This window comes from Penicillium digitatum, chromosome 4, assembly GCF_016767815.1.
Source record: "Penicillium digitatum chromosome 4, complete sequence".
In the NCBI taxonomy this organism is placed as follows: domain Eukaryota; kingdom Fungi; phylum Ascomycota; class Eurotiomycetes; order Eurotiales; family Aspergillaceae; genus Penicillium; species Penicillium digitatum.
In genome coordinates, this window is record NC_089387.1 from 3165980 (window position 1) to 3193580 (window position 27601).

The 27601-nt window shown below is 46.9% G+C and overlaps 10 protein-coding genes across 10 annotated transcripts; 3 read left to right on the top strand and 7 right to left on the bottom strand.

Moving 5' to 3' along the window:
- Positions 1-1027: 1027 nt before the first annotated feature.
- Pdw03_1070 (ABC transporter, putative) lies at positions 1028-4621 on the bottom strand (the record flags this gene model as incomplete). Its single annotated transcript, XM_014679317.2, has 5 exons — positions 1028-1664; positions 1722-1805; positions 1863-3105; positions 3155-4327; positions 4390-4621. 5 exons carry the CDS (start codon positions 4619-4621, stop codon positions 1028-1030), a joined length of 3369 nt encoding a protein of 1122 aa, XP_014534803.2.
- A 1925-nt stretch (positions 4622-6546) lies between these two features.
- On the top strand, positions 6547-7770 carry Pdw03_1071 (Major facilitator superfamily domain, general substrate transporter; the record flags this gene model as incomplete). The annotated part of the gene is made up of 4 exons (XM_066099794.1): positions 6547-6883; positions 6957-7070; positions 7128-7260; positions 7317-7770. 4 exons carry the CDS (start codon positions 6547-6549, stop codon positions 7768-7770), a joined length of 1038 nt encoding a protein of 345 aa, XP_065957521.1.
- Positions 7771-8425: 655 nt separating this feature from the next.
- Positions 8426-9536, bottom strand: Pdw03_1072 (tat pathway signal sequence protein; the record flags this gene model as incomplete). The annotated part of the gene is made up of 5 exons (XM_066099795.1): positions 8426-8649; positions 8700-8790; positions 8872-9011; positions 9093-9224; positions 9272-9536. The coding sequence occupies 5 exons, from the start codon at positions 9534-9536 to the stop codon at positions 8426-8428; spliced, it is 852 nt and encodes a 283-aa protein (XP_065957522.1).
- Positions 9537-10070: 534 nt separating this feature from the next.
- Pdw03_1073 (SSCR protein) lies at positions 10071-10662 on the bottom strand (the record flags this gene model as incomplete). The annotated part of the gene is made up of 2 exons (XM_066099796.1): positions 10071-10292; positions 10369-10662. The coding sequence occupies 2 exons, from the start codon at positions 10660-10662 to the stop codon at positions 10071-10073; spliced, it is 516 nt and encodes a 171-aa protein (XP_065957523.1).
- A 566-nt stretch (positions 10663-11228) lies between these two features.
- On the bottom strand, positions 11229-12395 carry Pdw03_1074 (tat pathway signal sequence protein; the record flags this gene model as incomplete). Its single annotated transcript, XM_066099797.1, has 8 exons — positions 11229-11278; positions 11340-11546; positions 11621-11696; positions 11755-11780; positions 11852-11947; positions 11996-12118; positions 12173-12196; positions 12341-12395. The coding sequence occupies 8 exons, from the start codon at positions 12393-12395 to the stop codon at positions 11229-11231; spliced, it is 657 nt and encodes a 218-aa protein (XP_065957524.1).
- A 1665-nt stretch (positions 12396-14060) lies between these two features.
- Pdw03_1075 (Ankyrin repeat-containing protein, putative) lies at positions 14061-14847 on the top strand (the record flags this gene model as incomplete). Its single annotated transcript, XM_014679319.2, has 3 exons — positions 14061-14082; positions 14151-14338; positions 14515-14847. 3 exons carry the CDS (start codon positions 14061-14063, stop codon positions 14845-14847), a joined length of 543 nt encoding a protein of 180 aa, XP_014534805.2.
- Positions 14848-15515: 668 nt separating this feature from the next.
- Positions 15516-15884, top strand: Pdw03_1076 (uncharacterized protein; the record flags this gene model as incomplete). The annotated part of the gene is made up of 1 exon (XM_014679320.1): positions 15516-15884. One exon carries the CDS (start codon positions 15516-15518, stop codon positions 15882-15884), a length of 369 nt encoding a protein of 122 aa, XP_014534806.1.
- A 962-nt stretch (positions 15885-16846) lies between these two features.
- Pdw03_1077 (DEAD/DEAH box DNA helicase (Mer3), putative) lies at positions 16847-21845 on the bottom strand (the record flags this gene model as incomplete). Its single annotated transcript, XM_066099798.1, has 10 exons — positions 16847-17840; positions 17888-18401; positions 18488-18585; positions 18639-18790; positions 18843-19418; positions 19479-20167; positions 20216-20397; positions 20494-21490; positions 21550-21684; positions 21731-21845. 10 exons carry the CDS (start codon positions 21843-21845, stop codon positions 16847-16849), a joined length of 4452 nt encoding a protein of 1483 aa, XP_065957525.1.
- Positions 21846-22316: 471 nt separating this feature from the next.
- On the bottom strand, positions 22317-23924 carry Pdw03_1078 (UDP-galactose transporter, putative; the record flags this gene model as incomplete). The annotated part of the gene is made up of 4 exons (XM_014679322.1): positions 22317-22616; positions 22696-23676; positions 23749-23778; positions 23856-23924. The coding sequence occupies 4 exons, from the start codon at positions 23922-23924 to the stop codon at positions 22317-22319; spliced, it is 1380 nt and encodes a 459-aa protein (XP_014534808.1).
- A 1454-nt stretch (positions 23925-25378) lies between these two features.
- Positions 25379-27601, bottom strand: Pdw03_1079 (nucleotide-sugar transporter-domain-containing protein; the record flags this gene model as incomplete). Its single annotated transcript, XM_014679323.1, has 1 exon — positions 25379-27601. The coding sequence occupies one exon, from the start codon at positions 27599-27601 to the stop codon at positions 25379-25381; it is 2223 nt and encodes a 740-aa protein (XP_014534809.1).

A 27601-nucleotide genomic window follows, 5' to 3' on the forward strand; every position in this document is an offset into this window, starting at 1 on the left:
TCTGATGTGCGCGAGAAGACAACTGACGGCGAGAGGCTAGCGGCGAGCCTTCCGGTGTATCAGACATACTGCTTGGTAGCAAGTAGTCAGGAAAGTGAGGGGTATGATTGGCTTGCTACGGCGGGTAGCAAGTCAGAAGTGGGGTTCGACGATCCGATTTTTGGAATGTCGAAAGGGGTTATCGGCAACTATGGTTGGTTGACGATGATGATCCACCTAATATTAGATGGTTCAAAAGGGGTTAGACAAGGTGTTAATCTTGTCTTCTTTTGGTGAGGGACTCTGATTTGTGTGGTCAAGAACCACACTAAGTATCCACACCGTGGTGCGACGCAGTACACCAAAAAAGTGGTTAAACCAGGGTTTCGAAGGTTGCATTACACAATAGCTTCGAAAGCAACGGCGCTCATAACCTGAGAGAGATGATGTTCAGTCTACAAATGAAGCTGTAGATGAAACTGGAGATCTCTGGATGCGTTGTAGAAGAGAGAAGCTATCTACAGGTTTAGCTAGACTAAGTACTAGGAGCAAACAAAGAAGTCATGTGACTTCTAACAAGAATATAGGGTATACATCGAGGATTGGCCTCTACATTCACCGGATCTTAGCCCCATTAGGCTATATATGTAGCGATTGAAGGTTGGATTATTGAAGTTCTACCCCGAATCAGCAGAAATTGGTAGAAGTTAGGAGGATTGGGCTTGTTTTAAGGAAGCTACTTGTTATATAGAATGCACTTAATCAGGGTATATTGACAACTTGATCCGCTCTATGCCTTGAAGATTGCTGGCTACGCGTGAAGCAAAGGGCTACTACACTAAACATCAAATGAATTGAATTTTTGTCCAGTTATCTATCCGTTGATATTTAGATTAATATAAAATTTACCACGTTGGTGATGTTGCAGTCACATATTTGGTGGGGGTGCGGGTTCAAATCGACCGTCGCAGGACTTTTCGTCATGGGGAATAAGCTTGAAAAGTTACTATGCTTCTCACCCTTTCTAACAGTTTGAATAATACCGAAACTAGGATCTAACCCCAGTGACACCACTAGCACTATCTTGGATCTGTTTGACCCATAAACTGCTAAACCAACTCTCTGGGTCCCGAAGAAGCTCAGCAGGCCTCCCAGATTCAACAATGGTCCCGTTTTCAATGACTAGAATGAGATCAAAGTCCACAATCGTGTTCAGCCGATGGGCCACTGCAATGACTGTACTGTCTTTGAATTGCTCTGAGATCAAGTTCATCATCGTGGCTTCCGTCTGCACATCTACCATTGAAGTCGCTTCATCGAGGAGTAGAATGGGAGACGGTTTTGGCTTCAACAGGATTCGCACAAAAGCAATCAGCTGCTGCTGACCGGTAGAAAGTGTTTCTTTCTGAATGACACTGTCTAAACCTGCTTCTTTGGCTAAAAACAAGTTCGCCATTCCGACACGGGAAAGCGCAGACATAATAGCCGCATCGGTATGATTCTGTAAAGGATCAAGATTCAGGCGGATTGAACCAGGCAAGATCAGTGGATCCTGGGGTAGCGTGGTTAGCTTCTGTCGAAGCGTCTCTCGTGGAATTTGACTAATGTCAAGGCCATCGATTAAGGTTCTTCCTTTCGTGATTTCGTTCAGTCGTAGTAGACCTAGTATCAGGGAGCTTTTGCCACTACATGTCACTTAGAAACTGAGGATATATTTGCTCAAGGTCAGGGCCTAAGCATACCTTCCTGAGCGCCCACAAATGCCTATCTTAGCCCCGGGAGGTATCGTTAGATTGATTCCCTGGATTACAGGATCCAACTCGGTCCTAAGTACTTAATTAGGGTATAATACAGGTTTAAAGAACATGGACACTTCGACTTACCGGTAGCTTAGTGCAAGGTCAACGAATTTGATTCTTCCTTCGGATGGCCAAGCACTTGTAGGATTATAGCATTCCTGAGGGAGATGTTCAGACGGCGTTTCGGATTCGAAGGATTTCAATCGAGCCAATGCCCCAATTGAGGTTTCAAGCGAAGTCCATGCTTCAATGACGTATGCCAAAGTCGCGCTAATAGCGGAGACATTGTTGAGCGCAACACCAAGAGCACCGCCAGATGTGCTGCGCATTTCAATAGCCAAAACGACAAGCACGACAACGATTCCCATCACTATCAAGTTCAAGACAAGAGTCAACCAGCATTGAATGGAGTACATGAGATAGAACGGTTTCTGCGACTCGTCGGTAAGGTGCATGTTGAGCTGACGGAAGTTTTCTTGCCAGCCAAATCCCCTGATTGTAGCAATTCCATCGCACGTCTCCAGGAAACTAGAGAAAAGGGGCGACTTGGCTTCAAGATCCAAGTGTCGAATCTGTCGCGAGGTGTGTAGGTAGAACTTTTGCAAAATGTAAACTATGAACATGATCGGGGGGAAGGTCAATGCGGTCCATGGGGATGATTGCGCGATCAGCACTACTTCAGCAATCGCATCAAGAAAACCGTCCAGGGTCTGAATCATTGCCCCTGGTAGTCTCATATCGATTAAAGACATGTCTTGACTGAAACGATTTAGCATCACTCCGGTATCAGTTGAGACAAGAGATGCGAGAGGGGCAGCAGTCACAGCCTTCAGCAGTCTTCTGTGCAAGCGAACTGAAGTGCGAGGCACAGATTGAACCATGAAAATCCAGTAAACAAGGAAGAAACAGATAGCCGATGAGACTCCAAAGCCTGCGTAGCCAGCGATATAGCGAGTGGTACTTTTTCCTGGCTCCTCAATTTCTGCTTCGGACCACCATTCGAGCCAGATATTCGGGAATCTGCTGAAGAAACAAAATCCGATTGATGCAGAAAGAACTGATATGACGGCTATCCACCCCATTTCCTTGGCGTAGAGAAAATAAAGACTGGAGTCGCCGGCTCGTCTAGATGCATCAGCTAGCGCTTGCCTGGATTCGATTTCCTGCTCTTCCAAGAAATTGGGCCTAGGCGTACTAGAAGCAAGATCCTGTTGTATTGGGACGTGAATTTCGAAATCGGCAAGCATTCCATCAGAGGACCGTGTCTTTATACTCAAGCCATCGTGATCAATCGTCATGATGGTATCAACCTTGTGTTTGAAATTTACTACGGCTGTTAGCGAGGCACCTCAAAATGTGGTATGAGAACAACTGACTCTTGTGTGTTGCGAAAACTACAGCCAAGCCATACTTCCGACAGATACCGTGTTGTCCCAACAATTTTTGAATCACCTGATTTTCAGTGGAAGCATCAAGCCCACTGGTGATATCATCCAGCAGAAGAAGCTGTTTCCGAGAATAGACTGCTCTTGCAAGGGAAATGCGCTGTCTTTGACCTCCACTGAGACGCACGCCTTTACTTCCAACGGTAGTCATGTCTTTCTGCGGTAGACGGTCGATTTCCGTGTCAAGACAGCATGCATTTATTACCTCTTGGTACCACGTTTCCTCGAAGTTGGAAGGACCTTGAATGAGATTGCGGATAGAGAGGTTTGGCATCCATGGCTCTTGGGAGCAATATGCAATCCCTAACCCCGGTTGTTTCAGCGTTTCCCCTTCTGTCTGGAAAATCTCACCAAGTAGAGCGAGTAACAAGGCACTCTTGCCACTTCCAACTGGTCCCACGAGTAGAGAAATACTACCTCGGTTGACGTTGAGAGAGACGTTGTTTAGAACAGGGTCTCCTGTTGCTTTGAAGGAGAATGAAGCGTTCTTCATCTGGATCAAGGGCTTGGAAGAGTTGCCTTTGTTCCGATCAATGGGCTTTAAGTCACTGAGTTGCACTATCTCTTCATCTGAAATAGTGTCTGCACGCAATCCCTTTTGTTGGGGATTAGAGATGTCGCCAAAGGAAATCAAGGTTTGGTAGCACTGATCTGTCAAAAGATATTTCTGAATCCGATCATAAGAACCAAAAGAAGCGATGAATACCGGAAAAGCGTACATAAAATTCAAAATGGGCTTGCTGACTAGACCGATGAGCGATAATGATGAGAACGCTTTCGCAGGGTCAAGAGCGCCTTGCTCGGATTGTCTAGCGATAAGGGCGTAGACTATGAAAGCTGCAGCTGGGGCAAGAGTTTCTGGAAGAACACCAACAGTCATGCTGACAGTAGCGTTTAGCCGAAAAATTTTGGACTTGTTCAACTCCGTGGCACGCAGATCGTCGATTTTTGCAGATGTGGCTTCCGAGATGCCAGACATGCGAATGTTTTTAATGTTACCAAGAAAGGAGGATGTCGAGCTGATTCTATCTTGAAGGGCTTCCATCCAGAGGTGTTGCGAATTCTTTGCTCTCTTTGACAATGTATGAACAGACGCAGTACACCCTACAACATAAATCAATCAATGGTTGATACAATGCCACCATAGGAGCGTGATTTACACTTACCAACCACAAAGACAATAGGTGCAAGGCAGGCAAGCCCAACCTGTCGGTACAAGAGGTAAAGTGCCAAGCCCACCTCGATAGGTGAAGCCCATATTACGTCTGAATTCTCAAAGCCTGCAGCGATTCGATCGAAATCCTCACTCATGAGAGTAAGCACGGACTGGTCGGTCAGCGTGGATCCCGGAAGACGCAAAGTTTGATTATACATTAGGCTAAGAAGCCCTCCACGCATTATTACAATGCATCGATAGGTTTGATGCTTGTAGGCTGCAGTGCAAATTGCAATCCCAAGATATACCAGAAATGTGGCACCAATTAGTGCTTGGCCAACAACCTCCGTCTCGTCGTTCCTCTTATCATCTATGAATGAAATTACCCGGTAAATCAGAAGTGGCTGAGCAATGTTGAAGCCGATCAAACAGATTCGGGGAAAGATGGCATGGAGAACAGGTCCATAAGCAACCCTTAGTGTCACCCAAGCTAAGCTGTACTTGGAAGTTTTTCTGCATTGTTGCCAGGCATGGCCCATGCGAGTTCCGACAGTCTCTGATGCCAATCTCGGATCCAGTGATGGAAGGTCCTGTTGTTGAATAGAGTGGGAAGAACCCAGGAGGAGCAGTGAATTCAACCACCAAAACACACCCCGATTGAAAATTCCTCCCAGGGCATCGGAGGAATACCGAGAGTAAGGGCTTTTCAGTAGATGCCGTTTTTGAATTGACTCAAGAAAAAGGGTGATCAATTTGATGATCACGACTGCAAGAAACACAATGGCAATAGGCCTATGGCTTCCCCTCAGCCACAGTGTGCGTGCTTGGCTTCCATCTAAAAGCGTACTGATTGTAAGATATCCACTCAGCAAAAAAGATGGACGAAGTGAGCGATGGTGCTCCTGATAGGACACGATAGCTAGACTTAGCGCGGCAAGGAAGCCGAGACAGGCCGCTGGCAACGAAATCCGGGTCAGTTCGCCGTGAGGCAATGCATAAAGGACGATCAACGATAATTGCAGGCATCCAAGAGTGGCTGTAGTTGTCTAATGTTTCTTTTAGCTGGGAATTCTTGTCGCTTTGAATCAGTCCTCGAGACTGTCGTCCCTACAATTTTTGCAAGTATCAACCAGTCCAGAGAGGTTTTTACTACCCTTTTTCTCTGGGACAGTTCCAAATACCGATATACAGAGCAGGCGATGAAACAAAATGCAGGAAGTAGCGAAAAGAAACATTGTTCAAATAACAGAGTGAAGTCGGTATCATCTCGACAACCTCGAATTGTAGGACCGAAGACGTTGTCGGCACGATCACATGCGTCGCCCATTTCGAGAGATATAGCAAATTGAAAGTCTTTCGAAAACGGAGGGGATCCTCTCAAGGGGTTATTAGCCCAGCTTGGCCTCGCTTTGCTTTAGGTTGCAATGGAAACGCAATCGCCGTAACCAATCGGCTCTGAGGTCTACATAGGAGTCTTGTACGGCCGGTTTTAGAGTCCATCGCGTCAGTCCCCGTGTGATTTGACCGCCCTTTTGCTGCATTTATATTAATTTAATTAAAAAAAGGGTTAAAACGGGGTTAAAAAAAGAGCGATCGAAAGGCTTTATAAAAGAGGGTTTGAATCAGTGTTTAAGAGGGAGATTTACTAGTGAACGGAGTGATTCAAGTCCTACTAAGACACTCAAGAATAGCCTACATGTATGATAGTTTTTTTTGGTTGATTTGATTCTTCTTGAAATGAACTAGACCATAACAAAAACCAAGGTTCCTGTTTATGGCCTAGGGAGGCCGTATTTGAGGTTTGACAGCTAGTAAGAACCCGGGTTGGCGCGATGGACTCTACAACCTGCCGTAGTCTTATCTGTACCCCTGCAAACCCATTGACTCTAGACCATCGCCGTCGAGTACAAATACATAGACACCAATGTAAAGTCCACGATAAGAGGAGAAATCGTCAAAACCCGCTCAAGCCCGGTGCCCCACGTATGGACCAAGACTTTAGGGAAATGCTTTGTTTCCTTGTATCTATGTTGTTGCTATATCATCTATATCAGGCTAGATCCAGGCGCGAGAAAAATTTAAGGGGGCGCGGACCTCAAAATAACGAAATTCTAAATTGTATGTGTTTCTGCCTTTTCACTCCATGTCCTTGCTCTTCACCTAAAGGATGCCTTCCCCCAGGGACCCCACTTGCGATGAAGCAACAAGCCTGCTTCAAGAATCAGACGTCTCAGCTCAGTCAAATGTAGTCCAAGAATCTGTTTATCCCCGTTGGATTATTACAGTCGTGCTATTATGCGGCGGCGCGGTTCTTTTCGACCTTTCTAACAATCTGGGTGAAGTCGCCGAGGTTGCTCTCTTGGAAGACATGGTATGCCGAGATTATTATGCTAAGCATGTTGTAAATGCTGTTACTTCTGCAGCAGAAAGATGCAAGATAGAGCCTATTCAGACGGAGATTGCATTGCTCAACGGCTGGAGAGAAACGTTCGAGACTATTCCTGGTGAGTTCATTTTGGAAAAGCGGGGTGTTTTGCGATTCTCTTCTCAAGACAGCGAAACTGAATTTTGGAATAGCCATACTTCTGGCGGTGCCGTATGGGATTCTAGCGGACTGGGTCGGATATCGACCCGTCGCTTTGTTGGCCTTTTTTGGTAGTGCCATGTGCTCCAACTGGAGCAGAGTAGTTTGTAAGTCTAAAACTCACAGTCACATGGACTTCTCAATATACTAACCATGTTGAATAGTCTGGTTTTACCCCATCTTACCCCCTCGTGCTCTTTGGTTCTCTGCCCTTTGGCAGATTCTAGGGGGAGGGCCGCAGGTCGTAACGTCCTTGAGTTTCTCGGCTGTGGCTACTATCACCCCTGCTAAAATGAGGTATGACTACTGTGAAACTCGACCATATGTTGGTTTGCTAAGGAGGCATGTGCTAGAACGACCGTTTTCTCCCAAATGACAGCGGTAATCTTGGCTACGGAGCTGATTGCACCCCCAGTTGGGGCAGCGCTAATGAAAAAAAATCCTTGGGCACCGTTCCTCGCGTCCTCTGTGATTGCTATATTTTCAGTTCTTTGGGGAGTGTTGTTTTTTCCTGCTATCTATAACCAGGCCAAGCCAGCTTCAACCTCAGGCCACGAGCAGCCGCCGGTTCGTGCCTGGTATGCCTCGGAAGGAATCCAAGAGCTCTATGAGCAGCTCTCGCAAAATAAAAATGCCGCACTTGTTGTCGTCTCCTTCTTTGTCACACTTGTAGGAACACACGCCTTTGCGCTTCTATTGCAGTATATCTCGAAGAGGTTCCACACATCATATGCCGAGGTGCGTTCTCTACTTTCTTCCCAGACTTTTGAGCCACTTGTGAATGCTGAACAAAATTCCTTTCCATAGGCATCATACGTGTTGCCCCTTCGGGCTAGTTTTAACCTGATATCTCTATTTATTCTACTTCCTGCCGTGACGGGCTATCTGGATCGCAAGCATGGGTGGGAGATGGGTATAAGAGACAAAGTACTTACCCAGGCCAATGCACTGTTGATGCTTCTGGGTTGCCTATTTATTTTTGTGGCACCAAATCTGATCTTGCTCAGTCTTGGAGTTGTGGTGTTCGGATTAGGATCGTCGTTTTCTGTCACGGCAAGAACATTAGTGACTTCGCTCGTTGAGCCAACATCATTGGGCACAATTTACACACTTCTCAGTGTGATGAGCTCAATTGGATCGCTAGTAGCAGGGCCTCTACTGGCAGGGGTGTATCATCTGGGGATGGTACTCGGTGACACATGGCTTGGTCTTCCTTTTTTATTCGCAGCTGCATTGTATGGACTTGCACTGATCGCTATATCTGCTGTTGGGGCTACTGCAAGGACTGCATGATTTAAACTGGAGCTCTTGTGGTGTAGCATCAGGTCACACTAATTGATGCCTCGGGCATTGAACTTGCCCGGAAGGACATAGTCAAGAGTTTTGCTTCCTGTAAGAACAAACTCCCTCCCTCCCAATCTTTAGTGCGTAGACCCTAGCACAATCAGCTCGCTACGCTGCTTTAGGGTGGAATTGGAAGTTCCTTTACCCCTTCAGGCTTAGAAGCGGTTCTGATGGTTATCTGATGGTCCCATGCCCAATCGACGACTTCATCGAAATTCCGACAGGTGTGTTTGGTGTTAAAATTAGGGTATGGCGAGTTCCTCCCGGCTACCCAGTTCGTAGTAACAAGATTGGTATCCGCATGGCACATGACAAACTGCCTCATCATTTCAACGCAATGGTCTAGGCTTGGCTGTTAGAGGAATCTATCACTTCAGAGCTGGATAACAAACCGATGTGAGTCCGCTGTATTGCTTCACTGTCCGAGAACTCCTCTTGTTCTTCGTTGTATTGGTTCCGATATGTCCACATGCGTATAAAGTCCTGAGCAATAGACATATTTTAGAGAAAAAGCCCATTTTTCGGTTAAGAGGATACGCTGGAGGGAGAATCACGAAAACCTACCACACAATGCATCTGATGCGAGAATTCAAAGTGAACTCGATAAGCGCCTCCATCCTCAGGAGGAAGCTTTACTGTGGTATCTGGATCCATGCCCAATAGTCGTATGTCATCGTCAGATAAAGAAACATTCACTGCCCCAACTACATTGTGATGTTAGTGTTTTGGTTTTGCTAATTCACGATTTATTCAAGATATCCCGAATGCCTTTGTTTGATGCTTACGGTTGATGGAACGAGCCCATGCGCGATCGATGTCTGGTGATGGTGCACCTCGGAAATTTGATGGATAGTCCAGAGTTCCATTGAATGTGACGGACTGATCGTACGACCGTGGAAGGGACTGGAGGTGTTTTTCTGTAAATCGATCAGCTTCCACTCATGCCAAATAACGATAATCTTACCTTGAAGATAAAGCAATGCCGCTGAAGGTTCAATATATGAACTATTTGACTTTTTCAACGCGTGCCCAAGGCCAAGTACCAGAGCAGTATAACCGGCGAATAGACTCAATAGTGCAAGCTTTTTAACGATAGAGATCTTACAGCCACTTGCCACATCCAACATTTTGGGCCTGTTTTTCACATCCTGATAGACTTCGCTAATCTCGCTTTCATCAATACTTTGCCTTGCCTCAACGTCCTGGAGAGCGGAGTACCCGCTGGGCATTTTGACAGGCTAGTGATGAAATCCTTAGCCTGTTGAAAGTCTTCTAGTTGCAATCTGTTTTGTATAAAAAACTCATCATCTTCGAGCAGACCGATAGACATCCCTCCCTTCATTTCTTGTTTTTGCGAAATGAGGGGCATTTTCTTCATGCAGCCAACAGCATGATCTGAGTGCATTTGTCGGAAGCTAAGAGGGACGATGCATGATTGTGAGTCTGACAGTGCATTAGGTTATTTTTTTCACCACAGGAAATGTACGTCCATGCGCCAGACTAATGACACTGGTACTAAGGAACTCTTCGACCTATACGAGGCGAGGAAGTCAGTGAGGGACGGCATAATCGACATTCACTTCGCACAACAAAAGTACTTCAAGAAGGGAACAAGAGATAACACGCTATCGAAATCCACTGGTATCAACATGCCTTCAGCATTCACACTTGACGGCATTGAGCGACTCATTAGAATCATATCTTTCCTACCCTGAATCCATAAGATAAACAGTTCACATGGAAATACCCCGTACATTTAAACCTCAAGGTTCTATAAAAACACTTTCCACTGTATCGTTGATTTCCCAGTCCCATTTTTCGATTGGGACTTTCTCCGACCGTCGGACAATATCCCAGATGTGGCCGGAATCACGACATTGATGCACATATCCCATACCGTCAATACTCAGATCGACCAAATTCCCATCACTATTATACTGCTCTTGTGGTGGCTCAATCGTATCGTCAGCGGAGCACATCAAAGACTACCAGTCCTCATGTTAGAATATTCCGCAGGGAGGTGACCAATCAGTTTGGTTGAAGAAGACAAGAGTTTCCTACCTGAGTAATGTAGCTAAAGCAATGTTGTAGATGAGATTCATCCAAGTGTTCTAAATGTTGTTCATGATGATCCCCATGGCTGCCTGGCATGGAGCCAGTTCCCATTTCTCTGGCCCGTTGAAGCGAACTGCGAATCAACTGAAGACAATGCAGTCCATGGAACATCGAGATCCCCCAGTTTTCTTTCATGGTTTCGTTCCTACGGACTACCAGGAACCCACCATGGGGAGTAAATAACTCTGTCGCCCATGCCTCGTCTCCCTTGTGCGACAAATCCTCCAAAGTGGGACGCATTGTAAATTCTGTCGGAATAGTGAGGGTCTCTTGATGGTGTATGCCACAAAGCGATCTTTGAATCTTGGATGGACTCCAAATATTGGCTTTGAAACCGAAAGTGAAAATCAAGAAGAGTAGAGGGGATAGGAACAAGAAGACTTTGAGTAGAAAATTGACGGCCATTGTCGTGGTTTGGGTGACTCAAAGAGAAACAGAGACGAATGGAAGATGTCTCAGGTGTTGTAGATCGCAACTTGGACCTGGGCTAGATAAATAGGTTCCCAGGATATCATAGCCACTGCCCCTTAATTCGTCAATCATTCGTCGGCATTGTTTAGCTTGGGACATATCCGTCGACCTCTGACCCCCGGGTGGGCCCAGTTCCCACACACTAAAAGCATAAGAGATCTAACATTGACGAACTGATTGAGAACGTTGGTTTTGCAAATTCGTTCTGAGGTGTTAATGGGATTACAGTTGAGGTCTATACACTGACAATCCACTATTTAGTCTTCGATAACTGAATCGTCCTATTCTGGTCTCTCGTCTTTCACATAAATGACCTCTCCTGGTCCAAAACATCTCTAGGCACCACCCTTTGTTCTGTTCCAATCAGGCTCCAGAAAAGCTGGGCCTTTCAGAGAAGTTCAGGTCAGCATTTCTATCAACGCACAGTTGGGGTGTCAATCTCTTACCTAGTTCAGGATGCACAATCAGACTGTAGTCATTTACGTCAATGGCTCTCTTGCTAGCCCAATTATCGATGCGTTCCCAGTTTCTACATTCATGAGCCAATCCGAAGTCGGGCCATGGAAGACTGTAGTTGGGAATCCATTTGTAAGTAGTCAACGCAATGTCTCCTCGGCACATGACAATCTGACGTAGCATGTCAATGCAGTGATCTTTTGATTTGTTTCCAACGTTAGATTTCAATGCTAGATTCTCACAAAGTAGGGCCCACCTAGGTGACACTTACCAACATGGTCCATGTTTGACACCGGCGTCGCTTTGAGATTGTAGTACTCTGAGTGAACATACTCACGAATATATCTCTGTTCAAAAAGATCAGCCGAAGATTTGATGTAAATGTTTCCATTGTGCGTTACTTACCACACAGTGTAGCTGATGATAGACGTCTACTCGTAACTATCATCAATACACGTACCGGACCAAGACCAATTTTGAAGCGCTGAAGTCTTCAACTTACCAAGTGTCCCATAAAAGTCACCCGAGCCATCTGACAGCTTCACTGAGGTTCTCTTTGTTTTTTCAAGCTCATGTGGTTTAAGCCTGATGTTTGCATCTTAATTCGGATCAGCACTCTGTCAGTTAAGATCCAGTTGAGGCTGACTTTTAAATAGCCTTGTCCATGCGGCATCGTTGGAAGGATTTGGTTTTCCGTTGTATTCATTTTCGGACTTTAATTCAACATGGATGATCTTCTCCTCGGGCTGTACAGCATCTCTTGCTGGAGCTAGTAAAAATTGTCAACAACCAACGAAGGTGATTCTTAGAATCTAAAACTCACAATAGATTAATGCCGGTTCGCATACTGAGCTCGAAGGTGAATATGAGGCACTCTTCAGGAGACATGCAAAGAAGAATAGATTAAAGAACGTGAAAGTGCAATTTGACCAAAAATAACGACTTTGATAAATTCGTTGCAGCCCTCTTCTATTGGTTCTGTCAGACTGACTGAAGGCCTCCGATTTGAGCAGTGAAGCCTCGGGGTTGTCAAAATCTAGCGACATGGTAACTAAAGATTATACCGAGCTATGTTCATGCCAAATCAAACTCCATCTTCTTAAACTATGACCGATCCTCGGACAGTGGTTTGATGATATCTAAAGAGAAGTGGAATACTCTACGGCCGAAAGGCCTGGATTTGTGATTGGTCGATGCATCGTCAGCACTTGACATACGCATAGAAGTAGTACGAAACCAAAATGAAGGATTTCTTATCTGCCCCTCATCTGCAAGAGCGCCGGAATCCCCTCTTTCAATTCCAAATATAGAGTAGTGCCATCGTGCTTGAATTTTTGCGTGCTACACCGTATCTAAACAGAATCTCGAAAGTCGGAAGCATCTGTCACGGCCCCCGGGGGCAGTGAAGCAGCCATGTAAAATACCCCCCACCTCTGCACTAGTCCAAATTAGACAGAGTACCGTTCGGAGAACCGCTTCACTATTCAAGACCCTGCACCTGTCACCGGCTAGAATTGCCAGTCCTCCTCTAATCCTACCTTGAAGTGCTACCTCCAAATACCCCCCGATCACCTTATTGGCACACGTCGACATTCCCCGCCCCCCTCATATTCTAGAGATCACCACTGAAGAAGATCTCAGCAGAGAAAGACCCCGTGCAATTTTCATCAAATTGGGATGGATTTAATGAAGACAGAAAAGCGAGGAGAAACATGATCTAACTACTAGCTAGCAAACAGGTGCGGTCACCATGGCTATCTGACCCCTCAAGCCACGAAACAGATCTCAAAAGGAATTTGATACGGAAATGGTGCTTTTGATTACCATCATAACGATTGGACTTTGACAGGAACCTTGGAAGAGAAATAATAGATAACCTGCTCTCTCCTCTTCCAACACTACTGCGAGACCCATTCGGTGCTCCGATGGGGAATCGGATGCACAACGCACAAAAATAGCCTATCAAAACACCCCTATCGGTGGAGCAAGATCTGCCTACATTATGTGGAATGGCGAGACGAGCTTTCCACTGACTGTGGACTAGCTTGTCATCTCAAATTCGAGTTACTAGTCCCATCTCACGTACAAGGGAGACACTGTGTAAAAAAGGTTGGGCTGGCGAAAAAAAAAAATGAAAAAATCTGCATCTTCTCTTAAATTTCCAAATTAGCCAAGCATTACTAGTTTCGGGGTGAAGTAGAAATCTCGATGATCATCATCATCACACTAAGACTACCAGATCAAGGTGAAGGATTCTCATGACAAGGTAGTTCACGTCTAAGTAACTCTAATCGATGGGTTATTTAAGAAAAGTACCTATCTGAGACTCCAGATTTAGAGATTAGATCAATGGTTAAGTACTCCGCAGTTTGAACAACGGCCACCAGTGGAGTAATACTTCGTTCATGTCCCGTGTTGTGTGATGGATTACTATACACCATCTTTAGATTCCATCGACAATAGTGTCAGCCATTTGCAGAATGGTCAAAACTTGGTCTTTGTTAATAACCATGTGAATCCTCTATTTCTCAGTCTGGAAGACGGACAAGAAAGTCGGAGGAGGAAACAAAATCGCTTATACCAGCGTAAGCATCGTGAGTGTTAGACTTATACCTTGAATTTTGGAATCAAACCTCTAACTGCAATGGTGGGTCACTGTTGCAGGGCAAAGATCAAAAGAGTCGATGCCGTCAAGAGGTGTTGAACCTTCCATGAAACAAGTACCACCACAAGGTATTATTGTCTCTAGTTACGGCGCTACTATATGAATCTTAACTTGTTAACCTTCAAAATCTTTTCAGACCCCAATGTTCTTTCAACTGTGCCCCCGGGCTCAATGGAGAATACCCATAGCAACGGAGGCAATTCTCAAGGGCCCGAAACTCCCGCAATGGTGACCGACTTCTCGGTCACTCAAATGGTCGAAGATATCTTGGAGCATGATCAGGGACGGCGGGGTTCTTGGACGGGGCGGGGCCGCTTTCAAGAGGTACGGTTCGAAATTTGCAGGATTAAATCGCCATTTGAGCCATCTTTACCTTCTATGTTGCATCTCCTTAATCTCAAAATGACACCCGTGGATCATCCAATGATCGCCTTCAATCAGTCGGTCTCATATCAAGGCTGTATGAGAAACTGATGTTCTAACTACGTCTCAATCTCTAGTCTGAATTCCAAAATCTGGCCACAAAACCTATGGAGAAAGGAAATACTCCATTGCATCAAGCTGCCTCTTATGGCCAACTACCTATTGTTCGTCTACTCTTGGCTCGAGGTGCAGACCGAAGATCGGTCAATACGCTCGGCAAAACGCCGCTGCATTTGGCAGCCGAGTTGGGTGATCTTGAGATGGTACAAACTCTGAGTAATGACAGATCTGTTATCAATATGCAAGACAAATCTGGATCGACGGCACTACACTTAGCTGCAATGGCTGGCCATCATGGAGTGGTTCAAATCTTACTGGACGGTGGTGCGGATATAGAAGCTAGAATCTGATTGTGCTGATAGTCCCTTTTGCTGGTTTCCATGGTAGAGAACTTGGAAGAAATTGAGAACGATTCTGTGTTCCTATGACCTCCTAGACAGTATATGGACGTAGTATGCTATAGAATTATAGATCCACCGTGCGCCTATAGAAAGTCACTTAGTTAGGATAATTCGTAATAAACCGAAATCAACTTCAATTTACCATCCTCAGTGTAGAGCGGCGCCGACTTTATCTCAGGCATGGCAAGGCATCCACCATTAAAAATCTGGCATTTGACCTTTGGCCGCTCTTTCCCTTTGCAGTCATTGGTATGGCACCGAAAGCTCTAGTGCACTCAAGTCCTCAGGCTAACACCTCCTCCCATGCATTGTCAGGTCAGCTGAGCTCAACGTCGGATTATCAACATCTCCATATACACAAAAATGCACTAGTGCACAGTCAGCATAACTGGCGTCAACATATGTACTTGCATGGAGTTTTTTTCGAGGGAGATCGGTGTTTCGATTTATCACGTTTGCGGAGAATGGCGATTCTTACTGAGTCCCAACGAAGGTTCACAACTTCGGGTATAAATTTGACATGATAAGAAGCGTAAAATCTATGATTCATCTTTCATCCTAACCAGACATACATCCACCCAATCCACAGGTTTCTTGATCTATTCACATCAATCAAAATGCATCTCAAAGCGGTGATTCTTGTCGCTGGCTGCCTTGCAGCGGAAGGCCTTGTTGTTGCAGCTCCTGGTAAAGATCCCGGCATCTTCTTAAAAATTGACTCGCTTGGTCTCAATTCTAATGCTATATCAGTGAAGCGCTCCGAAGCCGACACTGAGGCCGCCCTGGGTAACTACAAAGTCTTCAGCAGCTACGAAGACGCGAAGGAGAAGCGCTCCGAAGCCGACACTGAGGCCGCCCTGGGTAACTACAAAGTCTTCAGCAGCTACGAAGACGCGAAGGAGAAGCGCTCCGAAGCCGACACTGAGGCCGCCCTGGGTAACTACAAAGTCTTCAGCAACTACGAACAGAAAGAGAAGCGCGTCTAGGCCAACAACGAGGGTGTTCGAAGTGGGTCAAATCTCCTCAGCAGAGCTGCAATGATTTGACCCACCGGATGCGAGTCTCTAAGGTATCCTGGGTGACCATGACACCGATGAATGAAGCTTCGACGTCCTCCTAGCATCCAAGAGAAACTTAAATAGCTGTATAGCAAGATATTTTTGAATGCACGCTGTAGAATCATATTCTACGGTCAACGCTTTCTCCCTTTCTTGAGCGATTATCTTCCTACAACTTCCTTCTATTTCTCTTGCGCAACCCAACGACTAGTGCCCCCAAGTAGCTACTGACCTCGCTGCACATGCGCCTACATATCGGCCACGAAAAAGTCGGAGTGGAAGGTTTCAGACGTGAAAATGAAAGAATTTACAACGATGGACGTGGTATTACAGACGGGTGCGACAATGACGGAACTTGTAGGGGTGGAATCCTCAATCACGCGGAGTAGCAGGCTTAGCTAAATGGGACCTAGATTTGGTTAGAAATACGCACGGACACGTTCTTGGGCAGAAGAAGGAATTCATATGCCCATCCACTTGCCTAGAAGCAAAAGAACTTATCGTATCATTCAATGAATGCGGGGGTAAATCTTACCAGGACAATGCAACCGAAGGCAGAGAACAGGTTTAGAAAATACCATTGCATACTGCATACAAGATATATTGTCTTGCAGATGGTCATGATTTCGGTAAGTTGAAAGATGTGAAGTCCTGCGGAGAACATATCGAAGAATATCAAAGCAATGGAATTCTTTCAGGACATTTTTATGCTGAAACTTCTAAATTCGAATACAGCATGGCCCCCCATATTTTATATAGAAGTAAGAGAAGCCGCAACTTGCACCAGTCGGCAGCAATTTAACACCAAGCGTACCTCAACGCAAAAGAAATCCTAGAGATGCTTGAAAAAAAATCTAAGGTACACCAGTTGACCAGCAGTTTTCGCGCATTCAAAGAAGTTGAATAATATCTTTGAACTCATCAAGCAGATCAATGCCATCATTATTAGGCCATGATGCAGTCAAATCCATCCGACCACCGATCAGAGGAGAAACAGCAACCGGAGAATCGAGAAACACAGGAGAGACAGAAGACGCAGGCTGATCTGGATTTAGTGGGTTTTCATCATTCGAAATGTTTGAACCATGAAACTGTAAAGCAGAAACACAGGGACTTTGCTTCGCCCGCTTTGAATTTTCCGTTCCAGTTTCGTCTTGACTTGCCTTCCGTTTCAGGTTGGGAGGTGAGTCTGCTCTTAGTGAGAGTGAGAGTGTGCTCTTCTTGACAGGAGACTCTTTGTTAGTTGTCTTTGGAGATCCCGCTGAGTATGGCGGTGTGTCGTCCGGAATCTCGATTATCTCGTGTTGAGGTGTGTGGGATGATGGCTTCGTTTGGTTGTTTTGAGGTTGGCCTGACCGTGAAGCAGAGGGAGAAGGCTCGGGGTCTATGTTCTTCGTTTCAACGATCGGATAATCCGTGGGCTTGCTCTTCGCCTGATCTTCCATCACTGGAAAAACTGAAGTTGCAAGCCCTGATCCCCTATTTCTGAGAAGACAAGATGGTAATGGTAGATCGTCGAAGGTTTCATCACCATAATCACTGGAGAGGGGGTTCGCCGGACTCTTTTCCCACTTTCTCTTACAAAAAGAAAGGTTCTTGTCCCTCTCCAAAAGGACAGACTTCTCACAACTTGCAATGTTCTTTGTTGCTTGCGATGTTGATATCTTCTTCGCCTTAGAAGCATGGTCGTCATTCTTTGGCCCCGTGGCACAGTGTTTGACCCCTTGCTTTTCCATAATTGATTTAGCGGTTGGGGTTGGCTTTGTGATGCTGGTGGAGATAGTCAGTTGATTGAGACCGGCTTCCTTTTGATTCGCGGGGATGGTCCGCTTCGGTGGCTTCGGGGGTTTTTCCAAACCCTCACGGCAGCAGAAATGTTTGCAACTGGGATTATTAGCTTAAGAATGCAGTGATTAATGGCTTTCTCAAACCTTGTTTTGTCTTTGCATTTGTGGTTGCATGCCCATTTGCCATTTGCAAGTCTAACAGGCTCGTATTCATTCGCAGGCGCATCCATATCCACCGTCCAGTCACTTTCTCGGGCGTTTGAGATCTTCTGCGCTGCCCTAGCTGGACTCGGCGGAGTTGAATTAATTGAAAACCAATCTACATCATCAAACTCGCGAGGTTTTGGCCTTGTAGATGTCGTGGCTTTGCCAAGACGTTCATTCGTAATGAGGAAATCATCGAGTTGCAAGTCATCGCCATCAAAATCATCCACGTCCCACCGAGCCTTAGTCTTGTTACTAGTCATATCTCGTTCGTGGGGACGAGACACATCGGTCTTAGGTTTTTCTTCGTCTTTGGAATTCACATTCCCCTTGGGGGGACGAGATAGTAGGTTCGAAATTTCCATATTCTGGGTACTGGTATTCTTATCTCGCACAGTATCAAAGAGGCTAGATGGCAGGTCATGTCTGAGCTCAGCTTGTCGGGATGTCCCAGCTGGAAATCGTCAGAATGAATATTTGTGATGCACAGAGGCAAAAGCAGAATGAATCATCGCTCTTATTCACGTTCGAAAGTCTTACCAATTTCATCACACATAACATGGCAGACAATAAGATGCTCCACACTGGTCAAGCCTGCGGTAAGTTCAATTTCCAATTTCTCTTGGAGCTTGCTCGCGCTGGAATGGCATCAACCTTTACCTCTAACGAAATAACTGGACGAACATCTTACCTTGTGCGTCTGAAATCGATCATGTATCCATCAGACCTCTCTATCAAGCAAGAAACATAAATCGGGCGATGTTGGAAGAACGTCGGGATCTTGTCGTTCATGAACGCAACTTCAGCCTTGAATCGGACAATGACGCAGTCAACTTTCACTTCCTGTGTCCCACATTAGCAAAATGGAATTTGCGATCAAAGGAAATTTGGAAACCTTTCCAAGCATCTTCAGAGAAACCCTCAATTTTGGGAATTCCTTCAATCTTGAAAGCAACTTCGACCCGAAAGGCGGATTCTTGCTAAGAACCATCTCAATCTGATGAGCCTCAGCACATTCCAACCCTTCAATACTGGTAATCCCAGCAGCAGCCAACTTCCGAACTGCAACAATGCCCACTTGCTCGATCTGCTTCATTTGAAGAGGCGAGTGGTCCCAAACCTTTGCTCCGAAGCTCCGAGCGAGTTCAAGGGCATTGCGGATCGCGATTGAGTCGCCGCGGGCAATTTCACAGTCAATCAGGCAACGGATTAGTCGGTTAACATGCGCGAAGACTAGGCTTTTGTCTTGTTGGAATGTGAATTTATGCTTTTGGAGAGCGTCATTGTTAGGGTATTCAACAGCCCCCAGCTCTGATTGGAGGAGTAGTGAGATTTTGTGAGCTGGAAGGGCTAGGTCGACCTTGATAGGAAAACGAATCCCTGCGTCACGATTGATCTCTCGGTAGAGTGATTTCTCGCCGGCTTTGAGGCGAATCTCGTGGAACTCTTCGCCTTGTGCGACAACGTTAAGCTGGAATAGTAATGTCAGGTGAAGTTCCGCATTTCAACAATCTGGGAAGAGTAGACCCACGATTTCGGACAGAGATGCTTTTGGCTTCAGTGACAATAGAACTTTCATAGTCTCAAACCGGACGTAGTACCGAGCCATGGCTTCGCCAAATTGGGTTGAACGTAGTCTCTCGGCTTCAATCAAACCACATTTTTGAAGGAGATCTATGTCCTTCTCACAGATGTGGCGAAGCAACTGATCCTCATCTTCTTGGCTTGCCCCTTCTTTGAGCTTGTAATGCGTCGGATTCCGACGCAGTCTTACAAACAAAAATGTCCCTGCAAGCCAGTTGACAGCCGTTTCCACGTCCGAGATATTCCCCAGACCGATCTCGGCATTTAGATGATCGATCAGATTCAAATGCAAGCAGCTCTCCAGACTCTCTGACCCCTGAACAAGTTTCTCGTAGTGAGCCACACGCTCCTTCCTGGTGAGAATGACTGCTGTTGCGCTGTCGTCGAATTGAGGCCGGCCCGCGCGCCCGAGCATCTGCATCATCTCCAAATCCGAGTACTCCTTGCAGCCTCCATCTTGCCAACTGACGGTGTTTTTGATTATGACGAGGTGACAAGGTAGGTTTATCCCAACTGCAAGTGTTGACGTGCAGCATATGACGTAGATATTCCCCTCTCTAAACCCTGTCTCAACTGCGTGGCGATCAGCGGGGCCCAAACCAGCATGGTGGAACGCTACACCAGCAGGAAGTGTTGCTATCTTTAATTAGCAGTTTGGGTCTAGAAAATAGCTCAGGTACATACTTTTAAGATCCTCGTTATGGGCTTCGAGGCGCTTCTTGGGTTCCTTCCAAAGCCTGGCGGGCGGATTCGTCAATGTGAAGAGCCGAGCTAGTTCTTTCGCCGTCGCGAGCGATGAATTCCGTGTGCAACAGAAAATCAAGATGGGCTTCTTGCAGGAATGCATTCCGATCACCTCGGGTAACCTTTCAAAGCAATGGTCAGAATACCAAACGAAAAACTCAAAAATAGAGAAGGCGGTAGCAAAAGGGCATCCAAGAACTTCATAAAAGGCCACATACTTTGAACCACAGACTTTATCAAACGCAAAGTCATTCAGGCTAGACGTAAATCCATAGACAAACTTCTTCAACACGACAGGACGAAACTCCTCGCCAAAATGCTCGCGATGCGCAGGAAAAGGTTGGTTTGTCGCATCCTTCCCAAGCCAGGTAGCAATGTCCTCGGAGTTGGGAACAGTAGCACTCAGAGCCACAAATCTCACATTCGATCCGATATTCTTCATCCGAGAAACCACAGCCTCAAGCGTAGCTCCACGCTTTTCCTTCAGAATATGTACCTCGTCAATGAGAAAGAGCTTCACGAGCTGCATCAGCTTCTTATGATCTTTCCACTTCCGAGTCATGCTATCCCACTTCTCGGGCGTCGTAATGATAATCTGGCTACTCTGGACATTGCGCAGCTGCATGTGGTCTGTATCCCCGGTCAGTTCTGCGCATTTGAGGTTCAAGCTGGAGAACTTGGAGTGCCAATCTCGGAACCGCTCGCTGCAGAGAGACTTAGTGGGTGCTTGGTAGACTACTTTGAAGCGCTCGTCTTTGAGAGTATTCAGAAGTCTGCATATAGCCAATTCCATCACCACTGTCTTGCCGCTGCCGGTTGGCGCGGACAGAACGATGTTGTCATTGCTGTTGTAGACGGAGTGGAAGGATTTGGATTGAATGGCATTGAAAAGTGGGAAGGGAAACATCGTGCGGTAGTTCTCCGGTAGGTTATTCACTGATACAAGAACTATTCCCCGCACAGAGGGTGTGATGTTGCTAAACTGATTTCGACGTTGCCTATTGCCAGAGAAAGCCTCGGGGCTCGCTTGAGGGATCACTTCCTGGGGTGAAGTCTCATCGTTGTAAAGACCACGGTTCGTCTCCAGGCTGCGCTGTCCCACTCGGATTCCATCCTTCTTAGGACGGAACAAAGCTAACGGGCTTGAGGGAGGCCCTAATACAGGGTCCGATGAACTGGTTTCATTCCAGCGAGAAGAAGAGACGCTCGAGCTTGCTTTTGCTTGTCAATCCCAAATCACCAAGACAGAAATCACTCGTATACAAGCAACTCACGCTGAAAGAAATGAGAGAATTGCGGCGGCTGTCTATCAGGCTGACAAGACGCTAGAAGTGGCGTAGATCTAGGAACTCTGAATTCAGAGTCTTTATTTGCCTTTTCTCTATCCTCTGAGGCCAGTAGTTCCAGGTCTTATTTTAATCAGTACATACCATAATGATCAGCCGGCAAACTCACCGAAGGCATCTAATTGAGGCTCGTTATCCTGGGCAGATGTCGCTAGGTCATTGAAGGGCCTTTGGAAAGGCATTCGGAATGGTTTAAAGTTCGGGGTCTGGTGGTTTTTTCGCATTTTCAAATGTGTTCTCGACAATTAGGAAGGGATCGGGGGTTGGAGGTGATGGATTTCATTAGTGTTCAGTTCCAAAGTCCATGGTCCCGATAACGTGACAGCACGTGGGACCACCTCAGGCATTTTGAAGTAAGCAAATTTACTGTTGTAGTTTCTTTTCAAAAACCAGCAAGAATAGGAATTGTCAAGCATTGTAGGTTTTGTGAAAGTGTATCATTGCTTCGTATATATTCACACATGAGCCAAAGCCAGCAAGCATCTTGACAGTAAGAGGACATGCAGAAATGGGCAGCAAAGAGTCGCTAGCTCCAAATTAGGAGCTGCATGAAGAAAAGTGCAAAGGCTCGCGGCGGGTGGTCTTCCTAAAGGCCGCACTTACATCCGCATCTATCAGGTGTCCAATATCATTTCCCATTAAAAACGCATCTCATTAAGGAGGCCGGTATCAATGTGAATAGCCGGTTACAGCAATCACTTCTCATCGAAGTAGCTGCCCGTTTCTGCATTCCGGCTAGAGCTCACTCTAGTTTGGCCTGGTGCTGGTGAGGCAGGACGGGATGACGACATGCCGTGAGAGAGGAAAGGCGAGATCGGAAGTTTAATAGAGAAGTCGTTGGGAGGTGCCACGGGAGAGCTATCAGGACCTGCGGTGTCCTTTTCGTAGGCATCAATGCGGATTGGAGGTGCACGCAAGGCACCCATCGCAGGGTGGAAGATGGGGTTCCCATAGTAGTGGGTTGCTGTCAGAACTGCAGCCGAGCCCAGGAGGAACTACAATGTCCCAGTCAGTCTCGTTCATAATTATCATGTGGGGGGAAGTCCGGAAGTATTCAAAATGCAGGGGGCGTACGCTTGTAGTGACTTCAAAGTCAAAGAGCCAAATGCTTCCGACAATGCTCAAAATTATATTGACAGTTGTGGCCAAACTCCTTGCATCCTTCTGCGCGTGGCTGACGTAAAATGCAGAAACGATACCACCCAAGGCTTGAATGATGATGGTAGACCATACCGCCCAATTGTAGCCCTGGAAGAAGCCATCTTCAGCGATTTTTTCGCCATCCTGGAAGACAATTCCAATGAAGAGAGCCGGAAATACGGAGTAGACAGCCAATTGCACATTGCGGACCCATAACGAGATATGGCTTGAGCTGTCCTTGAGGACTTTCTCGAAATAGATACTCTCAAGTCCAGAAGCCAAGGACGCGCCGATAGTCGCAAAGAGACCAATGGCGGGGTTCAGATGTGGGTCAGCCGTCAGGATGTCTTGTTCGATTCCCTCGTATGTTGCAGACCGCTTGTGCAAACTGCTGCCAGAACCAGCACCTTGCTTAAGAGCCTTCCACTCCTCCAAGGATCGAGGGAAATTGTGGCTAGCGTGATCTTCGTTCAGCATCTGCTCGGAGCTGCCATTGGGAATTTGCACCAACGCCACGCCCACGATGAGAAGCAAAAGGAGGCCCCACTTGCGGGGAGGGATGCTCCGTCTCAGGAGCATCAGACCAAACACTGCTGTTGTAAGAAACTTCAGCTGGAATGTAATCTGGAACGACGCTGCTCGTTGGTTCGAGAGCGCAATGTACAGGAGAGAGTTAGACAAGACGTCGAGCGCAGCAGGGATAGCGAGTTTCCAGCTGTCGCCTGAAAACACGGCGCTTGTGAGGGAGAAAAAGAGGGATGTGGCGGGCATCGATGGTGGTGCAGTTTTGGAGACATCGTAAAGTGCCATTGTGAGGGAGATAGCCAGCTTGATCACATCAACTAGGAAGACCGCCGTAGAGGTCAGGTAGCGTTTACCACCGGCGGGGGGCATAACTCGAGAATAATGAGCTAGCTGTATTGTTATATTATCACAAATTAGCCTTACACTCCATTTCTGTCACCAGAATTTTCCACGGTGGCTTACCAAAACAAACGCAGTCGATTCCGCAGTCAACTAGAAAGAAACATAGACAAGTCAGCAATAGAGTCCCCAAAGCCGCAAAGGCCGTGTAATGCCCAAAGAGCTCATACCAGAATCCACGGTGCAATGCTGGCTGCAGCTTGCAGCCCAGACGGCTGGCGTTGGGCGCGATCTCCCATGATGAAGAAGCAGATCGCGTGTTCCCTCTGACCAGTGGCTAATGTTTCCGCAAAAGGGGCACGCAGTGCAATCTTCAGTCCGGTGAATGTGGTAAGTGGGGTCAATGGAGGGAACGGCAAGAAAAATTGTGTATGATGTAGAGCAAACTGCAGACCCCAATCCGCGAACCAGGGGTGTGGGTTGTTCTGAAGATCTTCGGACCCGATAGAGTTTCCCGAGGCGATCGGAGACGATGTGGGTGGCTAGGAGGCGAAAGAGAGCATGGGCGTTGGCTAACTCCACTGCATGAAGGAGAGTTTGTCGAAGAACTCGAAAAGAAGAAAAGGAAAGGAAGATAGAGTGATCAGGAAGCAACAATCTGGTGTTGTAGACGAGAAGGTCGGCGGTCAGAGAGTGTGGGTCACGTACAGAATCATAGGCTAAAGGTTCAAGCGTAGGAGTTTCCTCTGCAGTAGGTAAACAGTGTGTACATATACATAGTTGTGGGCTTCGTCTTTGATGGTCTCATCTCACATTTGCAATGTTTTGGATCGATGGCCAGCCCCTTAACCTTGAAAGTTGTTGATGACGTCGAGCTGCCTACAGCATCTCCACCCCATCCGCAGCCCCCAATGTTATTCCTCCCGTGTCGTCATTCATCCATTTTGTAGATTTTCCAAGCATTTGTTCATGTTTCAGACGACATCTAAAAGACAGTTAGAAAGAAAAGCTTTCTAAAAAGCGCTCAAAGCAGACAGGATGCTCCGAGTTCAGTATTTTTAGACATTAAAGGTTGTATGAGCGGCCGACTATTATCTTTCTATATGGACACAAATTTCTCATTTCTCTTTCGGAGGGTCATCTAACAATCAAAGTACGCAAAAATGTTGGGGAAATTACTTTTAAAAAGAGAGAAATGAGCGGTGAATCCTAAAATCTAATAGGGCCAATGTCCCTTGTGGTCGCCATGCATTGTGATGTACGGCTCAGGCTAAGCTGGAGTATCATTTTCGGGCAGGGCTAAGTACCGAATCGAGCAAGAACATTGTGCAAGTTTGGTTGATGAATCGGTGATTGTTGAAAATGGGTTTGTCAACAATCGTGAACCGGAAATATTGGAATCGTGAGAAAAGCACGAAACCCGTCCAAAATAAGCATAGTAGCAGGTATAGAAGGCCGTACATGAACGCTAATCCAAAAATGTGTGATGGGTAGTGAAAAGAGGCAAGAAATAGAGAGGGTCCTATATGAAAGGGACAAGTGAGGTCTATATACTTGGGTAAACAGAAGCTTGGAGCAATGTGCTGCAAGATGCAATCTAGTCAAGGAAATGTAGGAAAATTTGTTGAGGATGAAATGAAGTGGGAATACAGATGGAGAGAGGAGAGGAGGCAGGGGGGGGGGAAGAAGTGAAAAGGATCATGTAAGGGGTGGACTAAAAGAGGGTTGGGTTAGGGTGATAAGGGCCAAGCGATCAGTGCACAGAGGCGATATTGGCGCTTTCCCGGTTCCAATCAAAATCAAAAGACCAGAGAGGAAGTCCATTGTTACGCTTCAACTCATCACCATCATCCAGCAGGATAGCCTCGCTACTGTCGGTGCGACGGCGGGTGTGTTGCTTCCGATTTTCGGGGATAGCAGGCGGGGGGCCTCTTGGGGGTGGCTTCGGAGAGGGAAGCGGCGAGAAACGATGAATCGGTAAAGTGGGTGTCATGGGCGAAATACCGCTGGTGGAAGGGGAGGGCAGGCTCTCAGAGTAGTCCGCACTGAAACCAGAAGAGGAAACTTTAGTGCGGGGTTTCCTTTCATTATCCGAACCCGAGCTTGGGGAGGGCGTTCCATCTTTGTATTGGGTAACACCCTTTTCTGACGAGACGTCAAATGGCGGGAATGCATTGCTGAGACGCAGGAATGAGGTGTCGGATTCGCAGAAGGAATCTAGCGATGGGCCAGAGGCGAGTGATCTTCTATCCGCTCCAACAGCATTGAGCAGACTGGGTGTGACTTTGCCCTTCCGAATACGCATTGCCTCTAGGAGATCTTGCTCTTGGCGGGTCACAGCGATCACACGACTCCTCCGGTTCAACTCTTTCAACTCTGCGGGGGTGCGGAGAGGTTGCTGCGGGAATTGCGCCAGAATTTCATCCGGGATACTAGGAACTCCGCTGGAACGGCGAGTTTGCGTTGTACGTCCAGTTTTCTGAGAAGATTTCCCATTCGAGGATTGAGAGGCCTTTCGTGGGCGAGCTACAGGCACTGGCAGGCTATTTTCAGTTTGACGGGAGCCACGTGTGCTAGTCGAGAGTGCCCGGTCAAAGCGTCTTACCGCCGTGGCAGCATGGGCGGTGGAAGACGTGTAGACGTGAGGCTCGTCTTCGTCATAAGTAGCCACACTGCCTCTTTTAAACTTGTTCGTATTGCGCATTGACTCGGATGTTGGAGTAAGGTCATCGTCATCCTCATCCTCTGAAGAAGAGGAGAGGCAAAGCATACTAGTGTTTCGCAGGTCCTTGTTTTTCAAGGTATTTTTGCTGCTCTTCTTGGTCAACGAGCTCCTATCACTTTTAAATTTTGACTCATTGGTCTTCCAAGACTCCTGGGGAGTGCTTAAGCCACGACTAAGGTTTGGGTCTAGACCTGAGACAGGACTCAAGTGAGTCTCCTTATGTCGAGAGGGACTGTGAGCACGTCTCGAGCTTTTCCGAGGTTCCTGGGGGCCTTCGTTCTCTTGCTGCAATTGTTCGTGACTCAAAAGTGATCGTCGCGCCGCATATCGATCCAGGGCCAAATCAACCTCACTCGTCCCAAATGTCCGCTCCAGTGATTGTTCCGACCACTCGCCGTTTTTGCTCTCTGCAATTGAAGGTAAATCTGAATTCTCACCCCCATGCTTAGATGGGTCATTTTTGGTGATTGAAGATCGGAGAGGAGGGGGATGTGGATCAACGTATCTGCTAGCAGAATTGCTCGTGCCGCCGGTCATCCTTTCAATCTTGTTGAAAGAAGGATCCGGGACAACTGTAGAGACTGGGGAAGGGGAGTTGACCATTCGGTGGGGGGATAGAAGTGTTGGTGGTGCAGGATTTCGCGGCTTCGGGAACAAGACGGAAAGATCAATTTTTGAAGATCGCGTCTTTCGCTTGGATTCCTTCGGTGGATCTTGATCCTGCACGTATGTCACCTCTGGCTCAACGCTGAGTCCGTGTAGTGCTTTGGGCTGGAGCCCTTGGTTCTTGGGTGTTTTGGACGATTCTTTCGAGCTGAAATAGGAGAACAGGGTGGACGAGGAACCAGTATGGTGAACCTTTTTCGACGACTTGGGAGACAACTTGGGAAGCGGCGGCGCGGCGTCCTGCGATTGGTAGTCTTGACTGAGCAGAGGTGATGAGGCCCGTACGCGAAGGTTTTGATCGGGCATCAGATGATTTTCTGAAGAGCGCGGGAACGGAACGAAGCCGGTGGTCTGCCTAGGAACACTATCGGTTGGCTTCACAAAGCTCGGTCGGGGTACATTTGGAGACTCCTGCCACCCGCCATGTTCTGTAGGAAGTGATATGTCGGTTCCGAAGAATCTTTGAGCTTTCGAGGCTCGCCGGTCTGCCATTCGGGTCTGTTCCTGGGTGCTCAATGGGTCATGTTGTGCCGGTTTACGACTCGATAGCGGAACATGGACCGGTGGGAGTTCTCGCTGTCCCAT